The sequence below is a fragment of the Phyllosticta citriasiana genome (assembly GCF_038021145.1).
Source record: "Phyllosticta citriasiana strain CBS 120426 chromosome Unknown IWZ02scaffold_12, whole genome shotgun sequence".
In the NCBI taxonomy this organism is placed as follows: Eukaryota; Fungi; Ascomycota; class Dothideomycetes; order Botryosphaeriales; family Phyllostictaceae; genus Phyllosticta; species Phyllosticta citriasiana.
In genome coordinates this window covers 909,150-933,490 of record NW_027117289.1, presented here as the reverse complement: position 1 = coordinate 933,490, position 24,341 = coordinate 909,150, and the positions used below count along the sequence as shown (strand labels likewise).

The 24,341-nt window shown below is 52.8% G+C and overlaps 6 protein-coding genes across 6 annotated transcripts; 3 read left to right on the top strand and 3 right to left on the bottom strand.

The window, feature by feature from the left end:
* Positions 1 to 3,376: 3,376 nt before the first annotated feature.
* On the bottom strand, positions 3,377 to 5,430 carry IWZ02DRAFT_459497 (anthranilate synthase-like protein component I). Its single transcript, XM_066768083.1, has 5 exons — positions 5,236 to 5,430; positions 5,034 to 5,182; positions 4,904 to 4,983; positions 3,730 to 4,856; positions 3,377 to 3,674 (listed from the first exon to the last, which is right to left on the bottom strand). Exons 1-5 carry the CDS (start codon positions 5,245 to 5,247, stop codon positions 3,441 to 3,443), a joined length of 1,602 nt encoding a protein of 533 aa, XP_066620106.1. The 5' UTR covers positions 5,248 to 5,430; the 3' UTR covers positions 3,377 to 3,440.
* A 69-nt stretch (positions 5,431 to 5,499) lies between these two features.
* Positions 5,500 to 7,446, top strand: IWZ02DRAFT_61343 (uncharacterized protein). Its single transcript, XM_066770964.1, has 2 exons — positions 5,500 to 6,127; positions 6,181 to 7,446. Exons 1-2 carry the CDS (start codon positions 5,672 to 5,674, stop codon positions 7,309 to 7,311), a joined length of 1,587 nt encoding a protein of 528 aa, XP_066620105.1. The 5' UTR covers positions 5,500 to 5,671; the 3' UTR covers positions 7,312 to 7,446.
* A 2,155-nt stretch (positions 7,447 to 9,601) lies between these two features.
* Positions 9,602 to 12,580, bottom strand: IWZ02DRAFT_382851 (uncharacterized protein; the record flags this gene model as incomplete). The annotated part of the gene is made up of 8 exons (XM_066765246.1): positions 9,602 to 11,107; positions 11,160 to 11,404; positions 11,451 to 11,607; positions 11,661 to 11,753; positions 11,803 to 11,982; positions 12,030 to 12,112; positions 12,165 to 12,368; positions 12,418 to 12,580. The coding sequence occupies 8 exons, from the start codon at positions 12,578 to 12,580 to the stop codon at positions 9,602 to 9,604; spliced, it is 2,631 nt and encodes an 876-aa protein (XP_066620104.1).
* Positions 12,581 to 13,554: 974 nt separating this feature from the next.
* Positions 13,555 to 14,162, bottom strand: IWZ02DRAFT_459493 (uncharacterized protein). The gene has a single exon (XM_066768082.1). It carries the CDS (start codon positions 13,881 to 13,883, stop codon positions 13,593 to 13,595), a length of 291 nt encoding a protein of 96 aa, XP_066620103.1. The 5' UTR covers positions 13,884 to 14,162; the 3' UTR covers positions 13,555 to 13,592.
* A 4,076-nt stretch (positions 14,163 to 18,238) lies between these two features.
* IWZ02DRAFT_435711 (uncharacterized protein) lies at positions 18,239 to 18,933 on the top strand (the record flags this gene model as incomplete). Its single annotated transcript, XM_066766470.1, has 2 exons — positions 18,239 to 18,614; positions 18,695 to 18,933. The coding sequence occupies 2 exons, from the start codon at positions 18,239 to 18,241 to the stop codon at positions 18,931 to 18,933; spliced, it is 615 nt and encodes a 204-aa protein (XP_066620102.1).
* Positions 18,934 to 19,784: 851 nt separating this feature from the next.
* Positions 19,785 to 22,494, top strand: IWZ02DRAFT_61094 (beta-glucan synthesis-associated protein SKN1). The gene is made up of 6 exons (XM_066770963.1): positions 19,785 to 20,692; positions 20,751 to 20,928; positions 20,978 to 21,079; positions 21,127 to 21,643; positions 21,690 to 22,170; positions 22,222 to 22,494. The coding sequence occupies exons 1-6, from the start codon at positions 20,040 to 20,042 to the stop codon at positions 22,271 to 22,273; spliced, it is 1,983 nt and encodes a 660-aa protein (XP_066620101.1). The 5' UTR covers positions 19,785 to 20,039; the 3' UTR covers positions 22,274 to 22,494.
* Positions 22,495 to 24,341: the final 1,847 nt, after the last annotated feature.

Below are 24,341 nucleotides of genomic sequence, written 5' to 3'. Positions count from 1 at the left end.
CCTATTAAATAAGCTATTTTAGGAAGATTAGGGGCCTACTAACTAGGATAACTTTTAATATAACATGATCTTTCCTATTTAAGACGTCCTAGCTATACTATAAAGCATTTTAGACTTATTAAATCTCCTATTAACTCTCATAGATCCTATAACATAGAGGCTAAATCTTACTAATAATATAGGAGAACCGCGTATTATAAATAAGATCCCTCCTTATACGCTTAATTTAGACGCGCTAACACGCTAAGATTAGCTACTTATATTAAATATAACACCTAAACCACGTCTCTTACTAAATATAGATAGTATATTCCCGCCTATTATTAGCGTTAAACGCTTAGCTAAAGACGAACCTAAGCATCTAGTAAAGTAACTTAATAATAAGCTAATAATCTATCTAGTTAATCTCTTATACTAAAGCTTCTACCCCTTACTTACCTTAGCTATTACCCTCACCTTAGCTACATAAATCATAACGTAAGCCGCGCTCTATTATAATAATCTTCCTCTAGAACCTTATAGATATAAGTAGATGCTATAATACCCGCATAAAGACCTCTTTATAGATGCTATTAATAAGGAGTTTTAGAAGGTAATAGATACTAGGACGTTTAAGTAGGTTAAGAAGCTACTAGACGTAGTAATAATACCCCTTACTTAGGTATTTAAATATAAGCTAAATATGGACCTCTTTCTAGAGTATTATAAGGCTCGTCTTTATATAAGAGGAGACTTATAAAGCATAAAGTATAAGACGTACGCGTCTACCCTTACTATATAAATCTTTTATGCCTTAATAGCTATTATTATAGCATTTAATATAGAGTATAACTAATAGGACGTTATTAACGCCTTCTTAAATACTAGACTCCTATATATACTATATACCTAGCCTCTAGAAGGGATTAAATGTCTAGGCCGCATAGTATTAAAGATTTACTAAGCGCTATATAGCCTTAAAGAGGCTTCCCTTCTCTAGTAAACCTACTTTATAGGTATCCTAAGGAAGCTCGGCTTTAAATAAGTGCCGGGAATTAAGTATCTCTTCTCTAATAGCCTTATATACGTGTTCTTCTACGTAGATAACTTCTATATAGTTTACTTTTATAAAGATATAGTATATATAGTAGCTATTAAATCTAAACTTAAGAGGGAGATTAAGATTATAGGTAGAGCTCCTATCTACTAGTTCTTAGGCATGAAGATTACTAGGAATAGGGCTAAGTAGGTCCTTTAGGTAGACTAAGAAGCATATATTAAGAAGATAGCTACCTAGTACGCGATTAAACTTAATACTAAGCCTCTATAATTACTACTCCTAGTAAGATTAGACCTCTTTATACCTAAGGACTACATTACTATGCTTAAAGAGATTAAGGTATTTTAAGACCGTATTAGCTTAATTAACTTTATAGCTATTACTATATACTTAGATATTACCTTTACTACATCTTAGCTAGCTAGATACCTTATAAACCCTATAAAGGCTCATTTAAAGGCTGCTAATTACATCCTATAGTACTTACTTAATACTAAGGAACTTAGCCTACGGTATAGATAAGGATAGCTAAATAGAGTAGCGCTTAGCACCCTATATAGGGAGTTCTTTAGAGCTTTAGACGCTTTATTTAGTGATGATATAGCTACTTATAAGTCGTCTAAAGGATGGATCTTTATACTATTTAGTAGCCTAGTAGACTAGAAGGCTACGCGCTAAACTACCGTTATAAAATCTACTACTAAAGCTAAGTTATTATCTCTCTCTTATACCGGGACTAAGATAGTTTAGTAGAAGTAATTCTTTAAGAATCTCCGCTTATGATTAGACTTATTACTAATTCTTTAGTACGATAACTAATAAATGCTTAGGATTATTACTAAAGATCTTCCTAAACTAAAAACATCTCTTTAATACGTAGATATCTATTAATATTAGCTACGCTAAGTATACTAGGATAGCTCTATTTAGTTTTAATAGTATCTAACTAAAGAGATACCTACTAATAGCCTTACTAAATAACTTAATAGAGTAGTCTATAAAGCCTTTATCTAATAGGCTAGACTTACTCTAGCTAGAATAGAGTTTTAGGAGTAGTAGTCTACTACTTATAATATGTTAGCTTATCCTATTATATAGGATTAATACTAAACCTAATAGCGCTAACGCGTAACCCTATAACTAATAATTTAATAACCCTCTTATTAAATATACTATCTCCTATATATTAAGACTATTCTTACTTATTTCTTCCTTTCCTTTAAACTAATAATATCCTCTTACTAGAGTAGTAGCCTCTTTAATAACCTTAATAACCTTATCTTTAGACCTCTTAAGCGCTAAACGCTTAAACGTAGAGTAGCTATCTAGGCTACCTTTACTTCTATTACTAGAAAACACTACATCTAGCTACGTAGAGCCTACTAGGACCCTATATAATTAAAGTAGATATATAACATCCTCTTCTTAGTCCTCCCTACCTTTATTAAACTTAACTATAAGACTAGCTATACCTTTAACTTAGCCTTCATCCTCTATAAGTCTATTCGCTATAATAAGAAACCGAACTATATATAAGTCCTTAGGAGTAGTATCTATTAAGCTAGCTTATTTAATAATCTTATTATCTTATACCTATACGCCTTATTAGTTTTTAACCCTATTTAGGAGGGATTATACTATAATAACTATCTAGGTAAGATTAACTATAGCTATCTCTTAAATCCTAATAATAAGATACTTCTCCTTAAAGGAGCCTATATAAGCTATATTCTTACCTATTAGCCCTATACCTAGACTAGATACTAGGTAGTAGTTAGCTACTTTAAGGGTATTAAATAAGAGGATAAGGGTATAGGTAAAGTTAGCTTTATAGACCTTATAATAGATAATTAAGAGGCCTAGGGGACCCTCCCTTAGTATTACTAAGATATTTCCTATTTTAGCTAGACTATAACTTCATCTTATAGTATTCTTATATCTCTTAGGCTTTAGAATCATTCCATTCTAGGGGGGTAAATCACGCTAAGATGACTCTACTATATATGCTTAATATAATATCTTTAATATCTCTTAAGGCGTAGTAGTAGTAATATTAGTACTAAACTAATAAGATATGTTTATAATTACCTAATTCTAATTATATAAAGTAGTTATGTAAGTAGATAGTTATAGAGATAAGATAATATCTTCCCCTCATCACATAACTGATTACGTACACGGACGTACTCACTTATCCGTGATTCTCTCCCTTCAGCTCGACATGGTCTTGACACTACTCATGTACCCCATCACTTCTCAAACCTACCTAGGTACCTACCTACCTACCTACCTACTGTACCCTCTCCACTCCCCCCCCCCCCCCCCCCCCCCCCCCCCCCCCCCCGTTCATTGCATCATTTCCCCTAGAGCCAAACACTCATCGTTCCTTGCCTGCCTTGCTTTACCCCGCCGCCGCCAGGTCAATGTGTGCCTTGGGCTCCGCTTCGCCATGGCCTGCTCCGCGTTGCTCTGCCAGGTGCTTCTTCTCTGCCGACGTGATGCACTGCATGTTTGCCCCGAGCTTGTTCATCGTCTCCATCCACTCGTCATATGCATCGCTGTCAAAGACAATGCCGCCGCCCGCTTGGAGATACGCCACGCCGTCCTTGACCATCATGGTCCGCAGCGCAATACACTGTCGTCCTAGTCAGCCACCTTCGCCACTGGCCTCGCCACCCGCACCCACTCACCGTGTCCATGGCCCCCTCCTCCTCCTCGCCCTGCGCGTTGACGCCACCGTAGCCAAAGTAGCCAACCGCCCCAGCGTACACGCCGCGCTTTTCTTGCTCGAGCTCTGCAATCAGCTCCATGGCCTTGACCTTGGGCGCCCCGCTGACCGTGCCTGCGGGGAAGATGGACCGGAATGCGTCGAACCGCGTCTTGTCCTGACGCAACACGCCAGAAACCTCGCTAACCAGGTGCTGCACGTGTGAAAACTTTTGCACCACCATCAATCGGTCCACCCGCGTCGACAGCGGGTCGCAAACCCTGTTGACGTCATTGCGTGCAAGGTCCACCAGCATGACATGTTCAGCCCTGTCCTTAAGCGAGCTTCGCAGCTCTTCGGCCAGCTTCTCGTCCTCGTCGGGCGTCTTGCCTCGCTTGACCGTTCCCGCAATGGGGTGGGTTATTACCCGCCCCATGTCTGCCTTTACCAGCAGCTCCGGGCTGGCTCCTACAATTTGAAACTCATCGCAGTCGACAAAGAACAGATATGGCGACGGGTTCACCGTCCGCAGATGCCGGTAAATGTTGAACGGGTGCAGCGACGTCGGCCGCGAAAACCTCTGCGAAGGCACCGCCTGGATAATGTCGCCCTTGGCAATGTGCTTCTTGAGCGTCTTGACGTGCCCCTCGTAGCCCTCGCGTCCAATGTTGGACGTGTACTGCAGGTCCGTCTGGATTGGTGGCTGCTCCGGCAGCGGAATGTCCTCGCTCTTGAGCTTTGCAATCGTCTCTTGAATCACGGCCTGCGCCTTGCCGTACGCGGCGTCCAAGTCGTCGAGGTTCTCGGGCACGCCCATGTACGTCACGACCTTGACGGCCTGGAAAAAGTGGTCAAAGGCAACGATGGTGTTGTAGAGCATGAAGAAACTCTCGGGCACCTTGAGCACGTCTTTCATGTCCCTCGCCGTCTTGGGCTCAAAGTATCGCACGCAGTCGTATCCCACATAGCCAATGGCGCCGCCCGTCAGAGGCGGGAGCTTGAGGGTCGGAATCGACGCGACGCGGACCTTGGCAAGTTCTTTTTCGAGGAGCGGCAGAGGATCGCACTCGGGGCCGTGGCCTGGTCCCGTCTTGAGAACCTGTCGCGGGTCTTGGCTGTCAGACCTGCACCCTAATGCTCTCCCCCGGGCAACTAACCTGCACCGACAAAGCTATACCGGCCAACCGTCTCGGTTGTTGCGGCACTCTCAAAGAGAAACGACAGCTTCGACTTTGACCTTGTATGTCTCAGCTAGTGCCAGCGTCGCGCTGCAGTACTCTCACCGACCTAGAGGCAATCTTGAGATAAATGGACGTGGGCGTCAGGAATTCGGCCGAAATCGATGCGCAGAGGGGTACGAGGTTCGGAGGATTTGGCGAGTCCACGTATGATGCGACAATGTCGCGCACCGATTCGAGCGACGGCTCAATGCCTAGCTTGTGCGCAGTCAACATGGTTGCTCGGGAGGAGAAGGACAGGGGAAACTCACGGACGACGCCATTGCAAGCAGGAGGTTGGTGGAGAGAAATGGAGAGGGTGTGAACGAAGAAGACGAGACTCACTGAGTCGACGAAATTCATGATCGGCGGGCGGTGAAAAGGGAGAGGTGGGGCTCTGCCGGCCAGCTAAGAAAAGACCCCGGCTCGCATGCTGACCTGGACTGGGCCATCTTCTTCTTCTCCAAACGACACACTCAACTTCTCCTCCTCCTCCTCCTCCTCGTCGTCGCAACCCTTCTCCAACCATGCCGTCGCCGTGACACTCTCCACGAGGCGAGGGCAGGGCGCAACCAATTATCTTCTTCAACCAGCCTTTTTTCTGTCTTCCTGCCAACATTTCAACAAACCCTCTAAATGCTTTAAAACCGCCTTGCCCTCGACTCCTCTGCTCGACCCAACAACACCCGTCGGCGTGCCTTTTTCAACATGGCGCCCCCCATCGACTGCCCCGCCACGCCGCCTGCGCGTCCTGCACTCCACGATTCTCCCTTCTCCGACTACTACACCGACAGCTCGCCAGTCATGTTAGCGCAAACCAGCAAGACCCAGAACGCCCTGGTGAACCGCCTTTCCCAGCTGGCCGTCCAGTTCACCCGGCAAGACGTGCCTCACGATGTCGCCCACCACGTTCAGGCCACGCTGGACCACATTTACGCCTTGTTTACCGTCCCCGACACCCAGACCCGCCAGCCTGCTGACTTGGAAGACTCGGGTCTATTTATCGACGAGGATAGTCCCTGTCCGTCAAAAACACGCTACGATCCCCCGGCAACAACCGACAACGACGACGAAAATGGCGAGGTGCATGAGGAGCTCGATGACGTCTATGGCAACATGCTCAAGATGTCTCAAGAGTTGCGTCAGACTTTTTCGGGCCTGCAGGTAAGCCGTCACCGCGACGACGCCGCCGCCGGCCGTCAACTAACCGCATCCAGGAAAACGAACACTCTCTCATGGAAGATCTTGTCGACTCGATGGAGGAGGGCGAAATGCTCAGGACGGAAAATGCAGACCTTCGCTCCAAGCTCAACCTCATTCAAAGACAGGCCGACTTGCTGAGCGAGCAGGTCAATGGTCTTCGCGCCAAGAACAAAATGGTCACCGCCGAAAACCACGACCTCCGCGAGGACCTGCACCACGAGTTCAACCAGCTCCTAAATCTTCGGCTCCACTTGATAGAGATTGAATTCGAGTGCGCTCGGACGCTGGCAGGACGCGAGCGCAACGACGCGCTGGCCAAAAGCATCGCGTATTGGCGCGACGAATGGGACGCGCTGTCACAACACTTTCAGAGTCGCAACCAACAATACTCGCGCCTCGTTGACTTTGCTCGCCTTAACGACGGTCGCGAGCTGATTGAGGGCATGAACGAACTCATTATTGAGGATTGTTCTTCGCAAGGGTCCCGTCCGAGCTCGTCGCACAGCTCACGCCCCACCTCGTCCCATTCTTCGCGCTCGAGCTACGGCCATCGACGGACCATTTCTGGATCAGAATTGCGCGAGTTCATCCTCAAGGGCGGACCCCACACTCGTCAAGTCTCGATGTCGTCCAAGGCCAGCGTCGACAGCAGCGCCACTGAACACAGCGTGCACGACTACGCTTCGGGCAAATCCGTCAGCGCGTGCAAATCTCCGGCCCTGAGGGGCGTCACTCGTTGCGACACTTTTCGTGACGACACCTCTCTCGTGCCGATTGCCAATCCCCCTATTGAGGACGACGGCACGCGAGCAAAAGTTGCGGACCCCGCTGACGTGGTCTCCACCGCCCTCGTCCAGGCGGAGCCCTCTGCGTCCCAAGCGCACGACGACCATGTTCAAGACGCGGCTGGTGCCCAGGAGAAGCGTGCCAGCAGCACTCCGACTTTTCAGCTCACGGGATTCCTCTCGCGCCTTTTTTGGCGGGGCTTGAATCGTCCCGTGATGACGGTCATCCCGAGGGCCCTCTACAGCGACCCGCGCATGAATCTGTGGGATGCACTTGCCGACGCGTCCAGCGTCAGCATGTATGACGACTTTTACGACCAGTGCAAAAATGACAATGACAAGAACAACGAGACGGCCTAGATAATGACTTTCAACCCTACAACAAAACTCTCCTCATGCATCGTCCGGTTTTCCTTCCTACAACTGCCTTTCCTACTCTTTTCCCTCTTGTCCGACACGGCACGCTCCACCAGCTACACGCGACGGGCTCTACACGTACCAACGCACGCGCGCGCGCACGCTCCTACGGACGCACATGCTTCAATACAGACGACGGACGGACCGGATGATCGTTGGATTGTCCAATGTCTATACACATACCGACAGACGGCATGACTGATGATACCCCTTCACCACCACGAACCACGCATCCACAAGTGCTGGACGGCGCACATATCGGCTGACTGGACTCGATGAAGGCGCTGGTCTACTTTGTTTTTGGTTTTCCTTTTCATCCAGACTGCCTCGGACTGACTGACTCCCTGTTGATTCCTAATTGATTGATTGATTGAACGACCCTGAGAACGAATTTGCTTTTCCCTTTCTGCGGCTCCTTTTGCTCTCCTTGCCCTGTCTTGCACTTTTTGCTCTGGTCTGGTCTGGTCTGCTTTGATTTTCTCTTCAGCGCGCATCTGGGATAGTCTGGGATGGATTGCACGGATGGACTGGCGCCATGGGACTGACACAATCGAGGCGTCTTTTGCATTGCTGGCTGGATGCACTGATGGATGCTTACCTGAGTCACTGGATCAAGGATGGAAATATGAATGATTGGGGTGCGGTAGGTAGTCAAGTCGTTCTTGTGTCTGCATCACGACGACGACCTACAAATGGACGGACCCATGTACGAACCTGGACTTGCAAAGACCTGAATTGAATACTACGTACTCATGGAACGTGCAAAAGAAGAAAAGATGTTTAAGCCTTCTCCTCGTCCCATGTCTGTTTGTCTGTATCTGTCTGGTCCCCCTCTTCCTTTCTTTCGATCGCTTCATTCCTTCCGTCCTTCCTTTCTCCTTCCCCTCTCCTCTGCCCTCTCTGCATAGTTTTTACGCACATACATACATATGTTGACGTGCCTCTGTCTCCCTACTCCAACACCTATAACCTACACACCTACATACATACCTACGTACCTACATACCCACACACAGGAGAACAAATGACAAATGACAAAAGACAAAAGACAAAAGACAGAAAACACCTACCTACGAGCTGATCTACCTCCCCAAAGCCATCTCGATATTTCAAAGGGCGAGAACGGGGACGTGGGTAAGTAGAGAGGTAGAATGAGAATGCATGTTCGACCCTTCTACTATTACTACTACTACCGGTACCACTCAAGACAACGTCAACGATATCAATGAGAGGGAAAGAGGGAAGGAAAGAGGGAAAGAGGGAAAGAATAAATAACTAGATAAATAAACTAAATGACTAAACAACTAGATGAAAAAACAAATGAACAAAATTCGTCCGTTCCTACATCACCCCCTCCCCCCTGAGCGCTACTCAAACTCAACACCCTGCCTGCCCCTATTCCTCCTCCCTTCTACATAGGTATCCAAGGTAACATGAAGGTAGTTTGATGACGAAATGGCACCAGCACCAGCACATACACACTGACATACAGACGCAGACATACAGACGCAGACATACACGCAGACATACAGACACACAGTCATACAAACCAAAACCAAAACTACTGAAGCTGATCAATTGATGGATCAATCAATCCAAAAAGGTAGAAAAGTAGAAAAGCAGAAAAGCAGAAAAGTATTAAAGTATAAAAGTATGACATGCCACTCGAACAAAAAAGAAGTCAGTAAACAAGGTACAGGTAGGTACATTGTATTTGGAAAAAAAAAAAAAAAAAAAAAAAAAACAAGGGATGGTGGGTAGTAGTAGTAGTCAAGAAGGGGGGGGGGAAGTTAAAAAAAAAAAAAAGACACGAGAGAAATCCACAGTCAATACTAACAGAGGAGGAACTATGGCCAGAGGCGACTGGAGAGAAAGGATACCTACATGGATGGATATGGATGGATGAATGGATGAATGAGATAGCATGGCATAGCAGCAAGTTTGCTGTCCCTTGATCTCTCTCTCTCTCTCTCTCTCTCTCTCTCGCCGCCATCTTGCTCGTAATAATGAGTCCACAATCCACAATCCACAATCCACAAAGTACACATCCAACAATCGACAATCGATAAAAGCAAAGAGGCCGTTACAAGCCCCGCCCAGGCAGACCAGAACACACCACACCAGCCCACCCAAAAACCCATCAAGACAGACAACAGACAGACAACAGACAACAGACCGACACCAACGCAATGGTCCCACGCAAGGCTCTCTCAAAAGCAGCTCGTCATACTCTCTACATGGCTTTTGTTTCTAGCGGCGTGCCCGTAGCGGCCGCCGTGTGCGATCCCTGCTGCACCCCATTGACGACGCTCGCGCTGCGCGGGCTGTTGCGCTCCGACCGAGGCGGCGGTCCACCCGTCGCGTGTTGTTGTTGTTGCTGCTGCTGCGCCCGCGCCTTTTCGTCGTCGCCGCTGTCGTCATAGTCTTCGTCCACGTCCATCTTGCGCGCCGCCGGCTCGTGCTGCTCCTTGCGCTCCTCCTTGACCTCGGGGAGATGGGGAGTCTGCGGAGGCGGGGGAGGGGCAATGGCGGGCAACGACGGCGGATGGTGGGCTGCTTCGGAAGGGTGATAGCCATCGTTTATATGACGCTGCTCGTCGGCGCGGCGGGCGTCGGCTTGATCCGGCGGAGTGCGGTGGATTTGCGAGACCTGGGACGTCATTCTCTCGGGCGGCGACGGGCGGCGGGGAGGCGTCTCCTCGAGGCGTTGGCGCTTCTCGTCGTTGGTCGGAGGCTTGGAGGCACTACTCTCATCCTCCCATTCTCGTAGGCGCTTTGGGGCCGTCGAGGGCGGTCTTTCGTCCCTGTCGCGAGCAGCCGCCTCGGCAGCCGCGAGAGCAGAGGCGGGCGGAGGAGCACCGCCAGCAATGCCGCCGGGTGCCGGAGGCTCGCCGTGACCTGGATAACCTGGCGGGTGGAAGCGCGAGTTTGGCGACGGTGCCGAAGTTCCCAAAAGCGGACGAACCTCTGGCGGCGGACTTGTCGGGCGCCCATATGGCGGAAGCGGGCCAGGCCCAGGGAGCGGCGGGCCATTGAGAGCCGGTGGCGGCGCAGGGCCGTTGGTTGCGTGGGTTCCATAGTTGGGGTTTGCGATCCTATTTGGCTGTGCCGGTGGCTGGCTCTGTGCGAGCTGAGACGGGGGAGGCACTTGCTGCGGGGGCAAGTTTCCCGGCCCCTGGTACAGGTTCGGAGCAGCATTGTGGCTCTTGGGTGACGGAGACAGCCCCCTGCGGCCTGGCCCGGGAGCTGCGAGCCTCGGGGGTTCTGGTTGGTACTGCGCCCTCATTTGCTCCTGTGCCCTCAGCTGCTCCTGTCGAGGGCTGCCGGGACGAGCGCTAGGGGGCGGGGGATGCTGCTGAGGTCGCAGAGCGGCATCTCGTTGCTCAAAGGGGGTGAGCTGCTGGGGCGGCATTTGGGGATCTTGGATGCCAGCCAGCCGGTTGCGAGCCCAGTCGTTTCCCCCCATGGTCGGAGGCAGAGGTTGTTGGGGGGCAGGCTGCGACGGCTGGGGACCACTCCACTGCGGTTGAGGCGGGCCGTTCATGGCTCCCGGTTGGTAGGCTTGCGGGTGGACGTCCTGCGGCAGGGGGGTGCTGTTTTGGTTGGGCATGCCGTTCGTGGGCTGGCCATTTTGCAGCAGCTGCAGGCGCGCGCGAATGTGCACGTTGGTAGGGTCGAGGTCGGCGGCGCGCTGATACGCATCCAGAGCGTCGGCAGTCTGGTTGTTGCAAGACTCGTACTGGTGGGGATGGTTAGAAATTTTTTGAGCAGGCCTTGGAAAGTCAACTCACCAAAGTTCCCAAGTCGTACCAAACCTCTGAAATGTTTGGGTTTAGGCGAATGGCACGAGAGTACGCGTCGAGGGCGTCGCGGTACTGATTAATTTGATAGTAGAGCACACCAATGGAGCACCAAAAGGTCGGGTTGCGGCCATCGCGGTACACGGCCTGCTGGTAGGCCTCGTACGCCTTGGGGTATTTTTGCTGCGACATGTAGCAGCGGCCCAACAGGTACCAGCTCTGCGCGTCGCTGTTGTCTACACCGACGTCAGCCGAGTCTGAGGAGCTTTTTGAGATACACACCGGCATTGACGGATTTTTCAAGAAACTCAATGGCTTGCTCTTGACTGGAGAAGCTGCCGCTGGCCTGGTGGTAGAGCCAGCCAAGCTGCTGCAAAACCTTGGCGTGGTTTTGGTCGCGCTCGAGCACGCGCTTATAAGCCATCTTGGCAGATTCATACTGTGTGACGTGTAAGAATTTGCTGCGAGAAAAGATGATAAAAAGCCACTCACGTCCTTCTGTTGTTCGTGCACGTGACCAATCTGGAACCAAATGTCCTCCTCAGTCAGTGGTCGCGGAGGGTCGTTGACAATGTATTTGAAGCACTGGACAGTTAGCATGGGCCTTGGCTCGGTGCAGTCAAGCCAAGCTCACCTCCAAACTCGAAGTAAATTTTTGCTGCTGCTTGTATATTATACCAAGACGAAAGTAAATTTCGTTGGCCTTTTCAAAGTTGGGGTCCATGCGCATCACCTGGGAGAAAGCCTCTTCGGCATGCTCGAGCGAGCCGTAGCGATCGTAGAGGATGCCTATTCCGTACCAAAGCTTGGGCTCCTGTGGTTGTGTCAGAAAAGTCGGCGCATTGCGGCCAAACAACGTACCTTGGGGTCTGTCAAGTGGTAGAGGGCTTGCTGGTATGCAGAGTAGGCCTGCTGCAGGTCGTCCATCATCAGATAGCAATGACCTGTAATAAATCAGTCGGCGACGTCGCGGGGGCTGGAGCGCAAGTGTCGTACCGAGGCTGCTCCAGACTTCGCCGTTGTTGGCATCAACCTTTATGATATTTCTCAGGTACTCGACGGCGGCGGGAAACTGCTCGAGGCTGCGCAGGATGCTAGAAATGGCCTGCATGGCGGGGACGGACCAGTTGTTGTGTCGTAGAGCGTGGTCGTAGCACTGCTTGGCGCCCTCGTAGTCGTTCATCATTTCGGACAGGCCGCCTGGAGGCAGTTTAGCAGAGTCGGCGAGGGTTGCGGTCGCGAGCATTACCTAGAGCCAGCCATGTCGTCTCATTGGTACCCTGGAGAACGCTGCTGATGCTCTTGGGACCGGTCTGCATCGAAGGGTGGCCATTGGGCTGTGCGTGACCCGGGGGAGGAGGGTGGTGGGCGGGAGTGCCCGCCGTGGGCGAGGGCTGCTGGTGGGTGGCCATGGTGTGGGGGAAAAAAAAAGAGAGAGAGAGAGGCGCGTGGGTTGGGGGATCGCGAGGTGGATGCGACTGGTCGGGGAGCGAGAGTCGGACGCGTCTAGAGGTCGAGGCGAAAGGCTCGACGTAGGCGACGGACGGTCGCGCCCACTCAATGGAGCAGGGTCGGGCGGTGGGTCGCGGCGAGGTGCGCAGACTGTCGAGGCAGGGCTCGATGGAGGAGGATGGTGGAGATGCGGCCTGGATGAAATGAGGGAGAGGATTTGATGGGATGGGATGGGCAGGGAGGGGAAAAAGGGAGTTGTGAGAGAGTTGGGGTGGAGCGAAGCGGGCGTTGGCGATGGATGCCGGATGGACGCTCATAGAGGGCTCAGAGCAGAGGGCTTTGGGTGGGTGGGATAGGGGACGTTTCGCGGGCGCTGATTGGACGGGCCGACGTGGACTGAGCCAAACCACGACCTGTACCAGGGGCGGGGGGGGGAGACAGCCACGGCACCGCCCACCGCCCACCGCCCACCGCCCGCCGGGGCATGTCATGGTCAAGACTGATATCATTCAAATGGGCACCGACAGCCGAGCTCCTGTCCCTCGACAATTTTCTGGTCGTCCTCTTCTGCTGCTGCGACAGTGCCTGTCTTGAGGGTCAGGTCAGAAGCATGGCGCCTTCGTCTTCAGGTCCAGGTCCCTCTCTCCCTTGGCTCTGCACTCGACTCGGGCTGTTGACATGATTATGATTTCTTGTCTGTCTGTCTGTCTGTCTGTCTGTCTACTTCTCTGCTCTGCTCAGCTCTGGCCAAGCCGGCGCACCCCTGTCGGTCGCGGGTGCATGCGCCTGCGTTGTGGCTGCTGTGCCATGCATGAGATGGCGCCCTTGGCGTGCCATCGTTGCTTGTCGCCGCCGTCTTACATACGATACGCTCTTGTGCTGCCGGAGACTTGTGCCTGTCTGCCGGCCACCTGCCTACCTACCTACCTTAGCTGCCTAACCTCTGTGCGGTGCCTCTCTCTCCTTGCTTAATTAATTCCTCCTCCACACTGGACTTCTTCTTCTTCTTCTTCTTCTTCTCTGCTGCCACCACCGTCGCACACTACCATCCAACACGTCAACCATCAGCCCCCCCAAGATCCATGCGGCTGCTGCCGCTTTCGTTGGTTCCAGATTAACCCCAAAGAAACCCGAACCCGGATCGACGCCCGCCCACGCCCACGCCCACGCCCACACGCCATTCAAGCCTTGCGCCAGCCAGTTCAGCCATGCTGGACTCGACCCAAGACATACATCCATCCACCCATCCACCCATCCACCCATCCACCCATCCACTCGTCCAACATGCCATCAACCACCACCATCCCATCCCATCTGTCCATCTTTCTTTTCTGCCTTGCCCTGTCTGCCGCCTGCTGCTGCTGCCGCCCTTACATCCACTCATCCACCCACCCACGCTCGCACCCATCCCTTCTCCCCCGTCATCGCAAGGCATGTAGTCATGTATGACCAACGGCGTCCTGTCTCGCCCTCCACTCATCCACCCATCCATCCGTCCAACAGAATGCAAAAGTGCCCTTTCTTCCTTCCTCCATTTCTAACCCCCCCCCCCCCCCCCCCCCCCTACCCGTCTTCGCGCAAAAATGCTGTCGTCGCGCGCGCGCGCACACACACACACACACACACACACACACACACAACCGAGCGCAACCTAAGCGCGTGTCACGCCCTTCCGCCCGCCCACCCTCTTCATCGTCCCCGTCCCCTTCCCCGTCCCCGTCCCGATCCCGTCCGCGGCCTTGTTTCAGTAAAACGCAGACCTCTGCGCTGCGCTGCACCAACTAACTTGACCTATTTGCCGCCCATCGTCGCCCATCGCACATTGCCCATCGCCCTTTTGGGTCAAGTGTCTCTTGCGCACTTGCGCACACCACATGTCGCATCATCATCGCCACCTTAAGAAAACGCTGGCCACGTGATTGAATCGTTTTTTCTACCTACCTACCTACCTACCTAGTACCTACCTACACACACACACACAAACATAATCAGCAGCAGCAGCAGCAGTGTCGCTCGCCGTGCAAGCAGCCAGCTCCTCATCAAAAGCCGGAGCGCATCGGCAGCTGGCCGGCTGCGTTCTTCGTGCTGACACGCCGCGCAGGACTCGACTCGACCGCCCCACATAATTCAGGGGTGCAAGTGAGGTAATGTAGGGTGCAGGTGCAGTGCATGACGCAAATACATTCAGAGCTGCATGAACTATCGAGGCTATAGGTAGCTAGGCTGCTGGCCTGATTGGCATCGCAATCCCGGTATTGCGTGCTGAGTGTTGAGGGGAGCCATTTATCTAGGGTCTAGGTGGTTAGGTAGGCAGGCGAGTGAGTGAGTGCGTATGCGATTGAATGTGTATCGGACAACGGTGAGATGGGAACTAACCAACCAAGCAAATAGTACATGTGCCTTCCCCCTTTCCACGCCAAACCACCTCAATTCATCTCATCTCCTCTCATCTCAGACATCGAAGCAGTGTCGCCTTCTTTTGCGGGAGAAGGGACGAAGCACCACCTACCGTTGGCAGTAGAACGGCAATGGGACAGGGCGAGGTTAGGCGTCGTGGCATCTGAGGAAGGAGGGGAAGGAATTGATGGAGGAGAGCAAGGACGGAGAAGAAGAGGCCTAGAAGAGAGCAGTAGAAATAGTTGTCAGGTGTACGGATATCCCCACTGACTTACCTCGCACATACCCGCCTATCTCTTCTCCCTCCTCTCCTCCCCCTCCCCTCTCAAAACCATCGCCCACCAATCCTCATCTTCCAAACTAAAACACCTTCCTTACCTCCTCACCCACCAAAGCAAAACAAACACGACACCACAGCCACAACAAGGCAATCCGCCATCGGCCACCGGCAGGAGGACCCTCGGCTTTTCCGTCGCCGGCCCCTTCACGGCAGTCAGTCCGTCAACTCGGTTCAGCTCCGCTCGGCTCAATCTGTTTGCTGATCGATCGACGCTCGTATTGAGAGCGTATTTTTGTTCGGCCGGCGGATGAATGAGGTGGATGGTAGGGCTGGCTGGCTGGTTGACTGGCTGTTTTTGTGTGTAGGGCAGTGACGTGCTTGCAGGGGAAATTTTAGCGAGAAGAGAGGGAGGCGAGATGAGGGAGGAGGGAGGGGGTGGGTGGACTGGAGAAGGAGAGAGAGAAGAATTTGCTGGCGCGTGAGGAGAAAGGGAAGATAGGGACTGTGTCGACCAGAAAAGAAGAAGAGGAGGAGGAGGAGGAGGAGGAAAAAGACTTGGGTGTTTGCCATCTTGCGCTGTTAATACGGTGCTGCTGGAGGTGTTGGTTAGCCGAGCCAGACGACGGTTGGAGGCAAACAACAACAACTACTACTACAGGATGGCCGCGTCTCTGCGCATCTGCGCCCTGGTCATACATCGCAGCGCGCTTCTCGCCACAACTCTTGTTGCCTTTCTTCACCTTTCTTGTCATGCCATGCCTTTTCTCATTAGCAGCACCATCCTTCCGGCGGCCTCACAAGCAAGCAAGCAAGCAAGCAAGCAAGCAAGCAAGCGAATGCGTGCGACCATCGCCAGCGCAGCGCCAACCCATGACGAGGCGGCGCTCAGCAGCCGGTTGTAGGCAGATAAGCAGGCAGACAAGATTTGCGCCGCCAAAGCGCTTGTTCGTGCGTGCAGTTGTTGACTTTGACTTTGCTCATCTCAGCTCAACTCATCTCATCTCCAAGCCCTCCACTCGACATCGAGCAGTCGGCGATGCACGAGTCGAATGAGAATCATCGTCGTCGCCGAACGGTGATTCGGTCGGAGCATTCTCATTTTGCAAATTTTCTATTTTTTAATTTCTTCGCGCTGCGGGGCTTTTCCCTGGCTTTGATGGCTTTTTACGAGGTTGATGGCGATGATGGGAGGGCAGAGGCCGCCCCGCGGAGCTGTGCGCGCGTGTACGTGCGTGCGCGGTGGACGTGCGGACGGTCGGCGGCGGGCGAGCGGCGGCGGCGGAGCGGTGGTGCGGTGGAGAAGGCTCCCGTAACCAGGTGGGAATGGTGTGGTGGGGCCAGTTCGTGATTTTTTTATTTTATAAATGTCCGGTGTGTTGTTTGGATGATGATGATTGGGATGGAAAGATGGGGAGGCTGCTGCGTGTAGGGATGAAGACGAAGAAGTCGACGACGATGGCGACAGACATATCTAGCAGATTGTTTGACATGTTGGAGAATTTCTGCGACGTGGGCTGCTGGTGCGTCTTATCAAGAGTCATGTCTTGGACCATCGCTATACAACTGCGGTCCGTATACGAAGTAGCAGCTCCCCGGAGTCGGCGCATGGCGCCGTAGAGGGACGACTGCAGATCTGCTGGTCGCACAGGCAAGAGTGGAGGAAGCAAGATCATCGACGTGCAGGCACAGACTCGAAGCACGGCAGCGGTATCGTGGACCGTGGAGCTGAACAGCAGCAACGCAAATCAGATGCGGAAGGCGGTCGCTGATCGGGATCGGCCCGCCTGCGGTCGATGGTGTTGTTGTTTTTTGGATTGTTGTGCCGCAATCGTCGCATGCATGGGAGTACGCTGTGCCGCGTAGGAGGAGGCGAGAGACGCGAGGGAGACCCCTCTCAACGAAACCAGATCATGTAGGTCGACACAAGTGTGTGGGGCTGGTGCCAGACGGTTGGAAGAGCGCTGGTCTAGTTCGGATAGCTACATGCAGCATGTGTCTTGTGCTGGCAGTGGTTGGAAGACGGTCACGATGAGCGCGCCACCCGCTCTCGCTGACCGTTGATGTGTTGAGCCTCAGGCTGCGTCAGATTTGCTTAGCTGCGTCTGGCTGCGCCCGTGGTACAGCGTCAGCAAGACCCCCTTCTTGATGTCTTGGTCTTCTTCTTCTGGCTTCTTCAAAGGAACGCAAGTGGCGCCAAGGGCTAATGACAAGGCGACGCAGCGTGCATTGCAGGCTTCAGGCACGCAGAATGCGGTGGTGAGCTAGCGGCGGTGGCGGCGCCCATCCCGCCCCACACACACATTGCTCACATTGCTCTCGCGGCTCACCACATTATTGCCACCAACACACACACAGAGAGAGAGAGAGAGAGAGAGGCTGGATGGAGCCAGGACATGGTTGCGTTCCTGAGGATTGTGTTCGCCTCTTTATCACCTGTCATATTTTTTCCTTGCTGTCGGCTGTCTCGCGAGATTCGGAAACGGTGGAGCTCGTGGCTACAGTAGCGCCAAGGAATGCAGGCTCATGGTGCGGAGAGTGGCACGGGAGAGGGAGATGGGACGGGGCCCAGAACGGCGGCAGTGGGTGCAGAGCTATGGGGCCGTGTGTTTTTTTCTCTCATCTTTTTTTTTTTTTTTTTTTTAGAATATCGGGTCGTTTTGACGGGCGGAGAGATGAATTAGGGGCATGCATAGGTACATGGTGCCGTAAATTGATGCGCTGGCCGAGCGTCACGTGGATGATAGAAGGATGACGTACGTCTATCGTTGCTGTCGGTGGAAGTTGGATAAGCGTCAGGTCCTTGGTGTTGGCACCACCGCGCGCTCCGTCGTCATCGAGCCATCGCCGTTAGAAGCAGGTCGTGGCGCGCCGTCGCCTGTCTGTCAGTCAGTCAGTCCCGTCAGTCGCAAATCGCGCCCGTCACACTCGGCTGCATAATCCAATGTCCAACGCCCATCGCGTTCCCCGCCTTCTAGCCACCACCATCGCGCTCTCCTACAGACGACGCAACCCAGCCTCGATCATTGCCTCGTGTCGGCCCCCACCCGTTGCTCCCGCTACGCCTCTGCGCTTCTTTTCTCTCTCGCCGCCCATCGCCATGGCATCCGACCAAGACTACGCGGCCTTCTTGGACAAGGCGAACCAGGACACCGGCGCCTCGGCAGCGACGGCTGGACAGTCGAGGATCGGCACCAAGGCGGTGGATACAGAAGTCCCTGCGGCCCTGCGCCAAGTCGACGAGTACTTGATATCCGATGCCGATGAGCCTTTCGAGCCGGTGAGCTTGAAGTGGGGAAGAGATGGCTTGCCGTCCGAAGGTGCGTCGCTTTAACTAGCTCCTCTCCACTCGGGCACAACGGCAGCAAGCGAGCTCCAGTCTAACGTACGACGTGTGCAGCCGACTTTGCCAGACTAATCGGCCACGACGGTGCCGTGGCTACCATTAGCCAGAGCGATTTTGACCCGCGAGGCCAGTACACCAAGGTGGTGCAGGCCGTCAAGCAGGCGTCTGGGAACGACCTTGTTGGCTTCTACCGCGCGCAGCACGGCAGCACCAGGGTCGAGTACTGGGTGGTTGGAGTCGATGGCAGCAGCAAAACGGTCGTGGGCTTGAAGGCCATTGCGGTGGAATCTTGATGTGCGTGCGTGCGTGCGTGCGTGCGTGCGTGCTCGGCGATCTGGATTGCTGGATGCGGCAAGAGTAGCAACGAGCCTATCAAAGCGGCCAAATGCAGACTGGAGGGGGCGTCGTTGGGCGTCGTTATAGGTGTTATGCATCTACTGCAGTGTACAGAGGGACACATGTGACGGTGAGCAGTTGGCATGGAAATTGGTAGTGGTACAATACAAGGGCGATGAAACGCAGAGGTGACGGTCTGACACCGGACGGCCCAAGTTGAAGGCTGGGGGGGCAGATCACCAATGCCAAAGCTGCGCGCTTAAGGTAGCCAGAAGAGGAAGAAAAAAGAGAGAATGAGCACCAACCGCCCGATATCTATCATATCACAGCCATGAGAAAGCGTCGTGCCTGAGTGAGATGACAGGGTCCGTGAATTTTACGGCGCGTCGGAGATCACCCTCGCCCACTGCCAGAGCCGGCTGGCGTCCGCTGGGAGGCGTTTGCTTGCCCACCATGGCTTACGCAGCTCGCCCGCGCTGATTCGCCTGGCGCGCCGCAGGGGGTCGGCCGTTTCTTGGTGGTTGTATATTGTCTGTCTGTATATGTATACATTGCTGCGCTGCACCTCTCCACCGGGGGCCCGTGTGCTTGTTCAGGTTGGACCACAACACAGCACAGCACAGCCCAGCCCAGTCACAAGAGACACCCTCTTCCCTGTCATGTCGACCTCGTAACAGCCAGGAACACCCACGCTCTTCCCAGTCCCCCCTTACGGAGCCCCAAGCCTCAAGTTGACAAACCTTTTTTCCTTTTCAATCCTCTCCCTCTCTCTTCTTCTCTCCAACCTCACCCACTGCGCACGGCCAGAGTGCATTCCCGGATCTCGCAGTCGCGGCCCTCTCTCCGACATTCCTCCCTGCGCGCTCCGCGTCCCGCCCGCGCTCATCATCTCGCCGAAAATCATCTACACTCCTACCACCACCACCACAACCACCCTCGTTGCTGCGCCGTTCGCTCCTCGCAGGCCGACTGGATTCGACAGACGGCCGACTTTTGCTCTCCTCGCCTCTCCTCTCGTCCCTCGTTTCTGTAACCGCCACCCCAATTCCCCCTCCCTCGCACCATGTCGTCGCCAGACTCGCTGTCATCCCCGGGAGAGGGCCACGCACGCCCGCCGCACATACGTCTAAACTCGGACAGCGATGACACCCTCGCTGCCGCCAACCATCCGGTCCCGGTGAGGCAGATCTCGACGCGTTCCCTGACGCTCGAAACAAGACCAGACGCCGCCGTTACAGGCGCCTCGTCCTTGTACAACCAAGCGGGCACCATGGCCGAGTCTGCCGAGCTCTTGCTACCGCCCCGCGTCTCGCGGACGAGGCGAATGCGCGATGAGGATTCACCCTCGGTTTTGCGCCCGCCCTCAGAAATGGGCTCGCGGCGCACCAGTTGGAGCTCCGAGTCTGCGGGCAGCCGCGACAGCCGCATATTCGCCTCGCCCTTTGACGAGTCCCGCTCGCCCTCGAGGGCCGGCAGTGACGACGACAGTCAGCTGAATACGCAGACCGTCTCGGAAAAGTACAACATTTTGCCGTCGGCCGGCCTGCTTCTGTTTCCAGAGGATGTCGAGACGGACGATTACCTGCACAATCCAGACCCGTCGGACAAGGAATCGAGGGATTGCAACATATTCACCAAGCGAGGGGCGCTCAACGTAGGAGGCCTACTGTTGCTGACGTTGGGGTTGTTGATGCTTTTCATCGGCTATCCAATCATGTACGGCTTTGCCCGACTCCCGACCCGACGACTCGCCTGTGTGCTTACTCAGTTTTAGGACTTTTGCCAAGAAGCTCTTTGTCGAGGCCAAGGGTCCCTGCGCTGGCCAGCCTCTGTGTATCGATGTTCACCAAGATCTCCTCAAAAATATTCGCCATGGTCTAATTGACCCTGACACTCCAAAAAGTGTTAGAGAGCGCACTTCATACTACACTGGCAAGAAGCAGTCGCTCGTGGTGAGTATTCTTTGTTTGATCAATCGGCCGTAGCTGATGTAATGGGCAGTTTTCGGACGAGTTCAACACCGATGGACGTACTTTTTACGACGAGGATGACCCGTATTTCCAGGCCATGGACTTTTGGTATGGTGTGACGCAGGATCTCGAGGTAATTCGACCGTTCTAAGATTCAATATTTCGTACTGACAATAGCAGTGGTACGACCCCGACGCTGTCACGACCAAAGATGGCACCCTCAACATTCGTTTCGACGCCTTTCCGAATCACGACCTCGATTATCGGTCTGGCATGTTGCAGTCCTGGAACAAGCTCTGCTTCAAAGGCGGCCACTTGGAAGCATCTATTTCTCTGCCCGGCCGCGGAGATACGGTCGGTTTCTGGCCGGGTTTCTGGGCCATGGGCAATCTTGGGCGGCCTGGCTTTGCTGCCACCACTGATGGCATGTGGCCGTACAGTTATCACGACGAGTGCGATGCTGGCATCACTCCGAACCAGAGTTCTACCGACGGCATCAACACTCTTCCGGGCATGAGGCTCCCTGCCTGCACTTGCGAGGGCGAAGACCACCCCAGCAGCGGCCGTTCTCGTTCGGCGCCCGAAATAGACGTCATTGAAGCTAGCAATTCGCCGCTGGACGGGACCAACTACATCGGAGTTGTGTCTCAAAGTTTCCAGGCCGCGCCTTTCGACATTTGGTACCAGCCAGATTATGGTAAGTTGGCTTGTTTTGTCCAAACGCAATCCGCTGATTCGTCCAGATTTCTTCGAGGTCTATGACCACTCCATCACTTCCATCAACACGTATGCTGGTGGTCCCTACCAGCAGGCCATCTCCGGACTTTCCAACCTAAACAACGACTGGTACGACGGTAACGCATACCAGACGTACGCCTTTGATTACACTCCTGGTGGCAAGGGTCACATCACTTGGTTGGTTGGTGATCAACCCATGTGGACGCTCGACGGCCGATCCATTGGTCCGAACGGCAACATTGGTCAAAGGGTGGTGCCCGAGGAACCCATGGCCATTGTTATCAACTTTGGCATGTCGGACAGTTTCTCTGCCATCAACTTGACCGGAATCGCCAAGACGCTGCCCGCGACCATGCGCGTCGACTACATCCGCATCTACCAGGACGACGACAACCCGATTATGACTTGCGATCCCCCGGGCTACCCGACGACCCAATACATCAAAGACCACCCGGAGCCCTATGCCAACTACAACTTGACCAAATGGTACGATGCACGCAATTTGATGAGTAGCAGGCATTTCTAACAGATGAACAGGGACACGAACTACGACTGGCCCGTTAACAACTACACCGGCACTTGCTCGTAATCAATAACTTGTGGCGTTTGTTGTTTTCCGGCGTTTGAGCGTTGTAAATCGTTTTTCCGCCTTGACTACGGCGGGGCGCCCTCTTTCCTCTCTTTGCTCCTCGTTGACTCTTCTCTTACGCGTGCGTGTAACAAACCTTTTCCTCGGCCTCCTTCCTCTCCTCCCCGAAAAGTACATATCGGACCGACCACTTTCGCCGTCGTCGGGTTTTCCGTTTTGCTTCTAAAATTTTCCGAGTCCTTCTCGCTCTCATCCTCCTCCTCTTCCTCCTCAGGAGAAGAACACGCTTCCCAACAGCATAACCGCATGTGCATAGCTTGGAGTTGTTGGCGCGCCGTACCTTGTGCATTACACTGCCACTACTAAGGGTAACCACTACTTCTACTACTTTATCTCCTACTTTTTTCCTCTATTACTTCTCTTATTGCTGCCTCTCTTGGCATGGCATGTTTATATATACCCCCCCACACATGCACGCCTCCTAAATCACCGACTCAGGCACAGACATCATGCTCTGTTACGAATTGTACGCTTTGGCTCATTGTTATATGGTATGGGCTTCTTTCTTTCGTTTTCCTTCTTGTTAGTTTATGCATCTGTTATGTTAGTCTTGTCTTTTTCTGCTTTTGCTTCTTAAAGACGACCTTTTGTTTTTTCCAAAAAAATATGCGCATAGCATGCATGAGGCGATTGGTGGTGACGGTGGCATTGGGTGGTCGACGAGATGATGGTGATGATTATGTGGCAGGCAGGCATGCAGGTAGACAGTCAGGCAAAAGAGACTTTCTTGCATTTGCATCTGTTGCGATGGAGCGGAGCGCGGACGCTCGCGGTGCTGCTTTCTTCGTCGTCGTTGTCGTTGTTGCTGTTTTGCTGCTGCTACTGTTGTTGTTTGGATGCATTAAGAGGAGAACGAATCAAATGATGCCGTTTTAATTCTGATGACTACTTTTCCTCGCCTCCTTCTCGCCTTTTTATATTGTTACCTGCTTTTTGTTATCCTCTTCTCCTTACCGACCAATGACTGATTCAACTGACCGATGCCAATTCGCGCGTACCCACTAGCACATCTACTTAACCAAACATTATAAAAACATAGAATAGGAGAGAAAAAGACTTTGACAATTAATCATACATCAACACCTACGCCGGCATCTAAATAGATATCTAGGCTATATACTATCTACCTACCTCCCTACCTGAGAAGAAGAAGAAGAAGAAGAAGAAGAAGAAGAAGAAGAAGAAGAAGAAGAAGTCGCCGTCGTCACCGTCATTATGGTCTTCTGAGCAGCTTTGAAAGGGGATGCCATGACGGGAGGCGGTGGTCCTTGTTGCGAAGTGATCTAGGTGTCTTTAGTACATTAGGTAGGTAGACGCGACGCTCTTCCAGGCGCTATCACCAAAGAGACAGACGTCGTCTTTTGGAGTTGGAGGAAGGTGGATCTGTGTGCCAAAGGTGTGGAATTGAAGTTTTTGGCTACGCCCTTTTGTGGATGGGTGGATGGATGGATGGGTGAGGTGAGTGAGGTGGGAGAAAGGTTCGTTGTGGGAGTGTTGCCTGAGTAGGTAACTGGATTGCTTGAGTAGGTATCTAGGGCGTGTGATTCCTGACTAGTTAGGTACGCAGGTGGCCACTGGTGTGTAGGCACGTTCTGTGATGGTTATGGGGCAAATGATGGGGCAAGTGAGGACGGACTGAGAAAGAAGGGAGGGGAGTGGAGGGGTATGTTGGCTTTGCATTGCGTACAAGGGAGTATTAGAGAAAAAAGAAGGAAGACAAAAGAAGAGAAGGGGGAGAGAGGTGTCACGCAAGCTATAAGTCTACTAAGCACTAGGATGAGGTTGAGACGGAGATGAACGTGGAAGACACAGTACATATGTGGCGTAATAGACAAGATAGTCGTGTAGATGGACATGTACTCACTCACCTACCTCTTTTCACCAACTTGCGTACCTACCTTCTTACCGACCTGTCTCTAAGCATCATCACCACTCCTCTGCTCTCCGCTCCTCGGAACTTCGATCTGACCCGATCCAATGCCCTCCACATCGCTGCTCCAGCACGCGC

Excerpts from the sequence above, each read along its gene's own strand:
- IWZ02DRAFT_459497 (XM_066768083.1), bottom strand. Across the intron at positions 4,984-5,033 it reads TATCTCAAGATTGCCTCTAG|GTCAAAGTCGAAGCTGTCGT; the intron begins GTCGGTGAGAGT and ends GAGACATACAAG. Across the intron at positions 4,857-4,903 it reads GTATAGCTTTGTCGGTGCAG|ACCCGCGACAGGTTCTCAAG; the intron begins GTTAGTTGCCCG and ends CTGACAGCCAAG.
- IWZ02DRAFT_61343 (XM_066770964.1), top strand. The coding sequence starts at position 5,672 with ATGGCGCCCCCCATCGACTGCCCCGCCACGCCGCCTGCGCGTCCTGCA. Across the intron at positions 6,128-6,180 it reads AGACTTTTTCGGGCCTGCAG|GAAAACGAACACTCTCTCAT; the intron begins GTAAGCCGTCAC and ends AACCGCATCCAG.
- IWZ02DRAFT_459493 (XM_066768082.1), bottom strand. The coding sequence starts at position 13,883 with ATGGGTGGATGGGTGGATGGGTGGATGGATGTATGTCTTGGGTCGAGT.
- IWZ02DRAFT_61094 (XM_066770963.1), top strand. The coding sequence starts at position 20,040 with ATGTCGTCGCCAGACTCGCTGTCATCCCCGGGAGAGGGCCACGCACGC. Across the intron at positions 20,693-20,750 it reads TTCATCGGCTATCCAATCAT|GACTTTTGCCAAGAAGCTCT; the intron begins GTACGGCTTTGC and ends ACTCAGTTTTAG. Across the intron at positions 21,080-21,126 it reads GTGTGACGCAGGATCTCGAG|TGGTACGACCCCGACGCTGT; the intron begins GTAATTCGACCG and ends TGACAATAGCAG.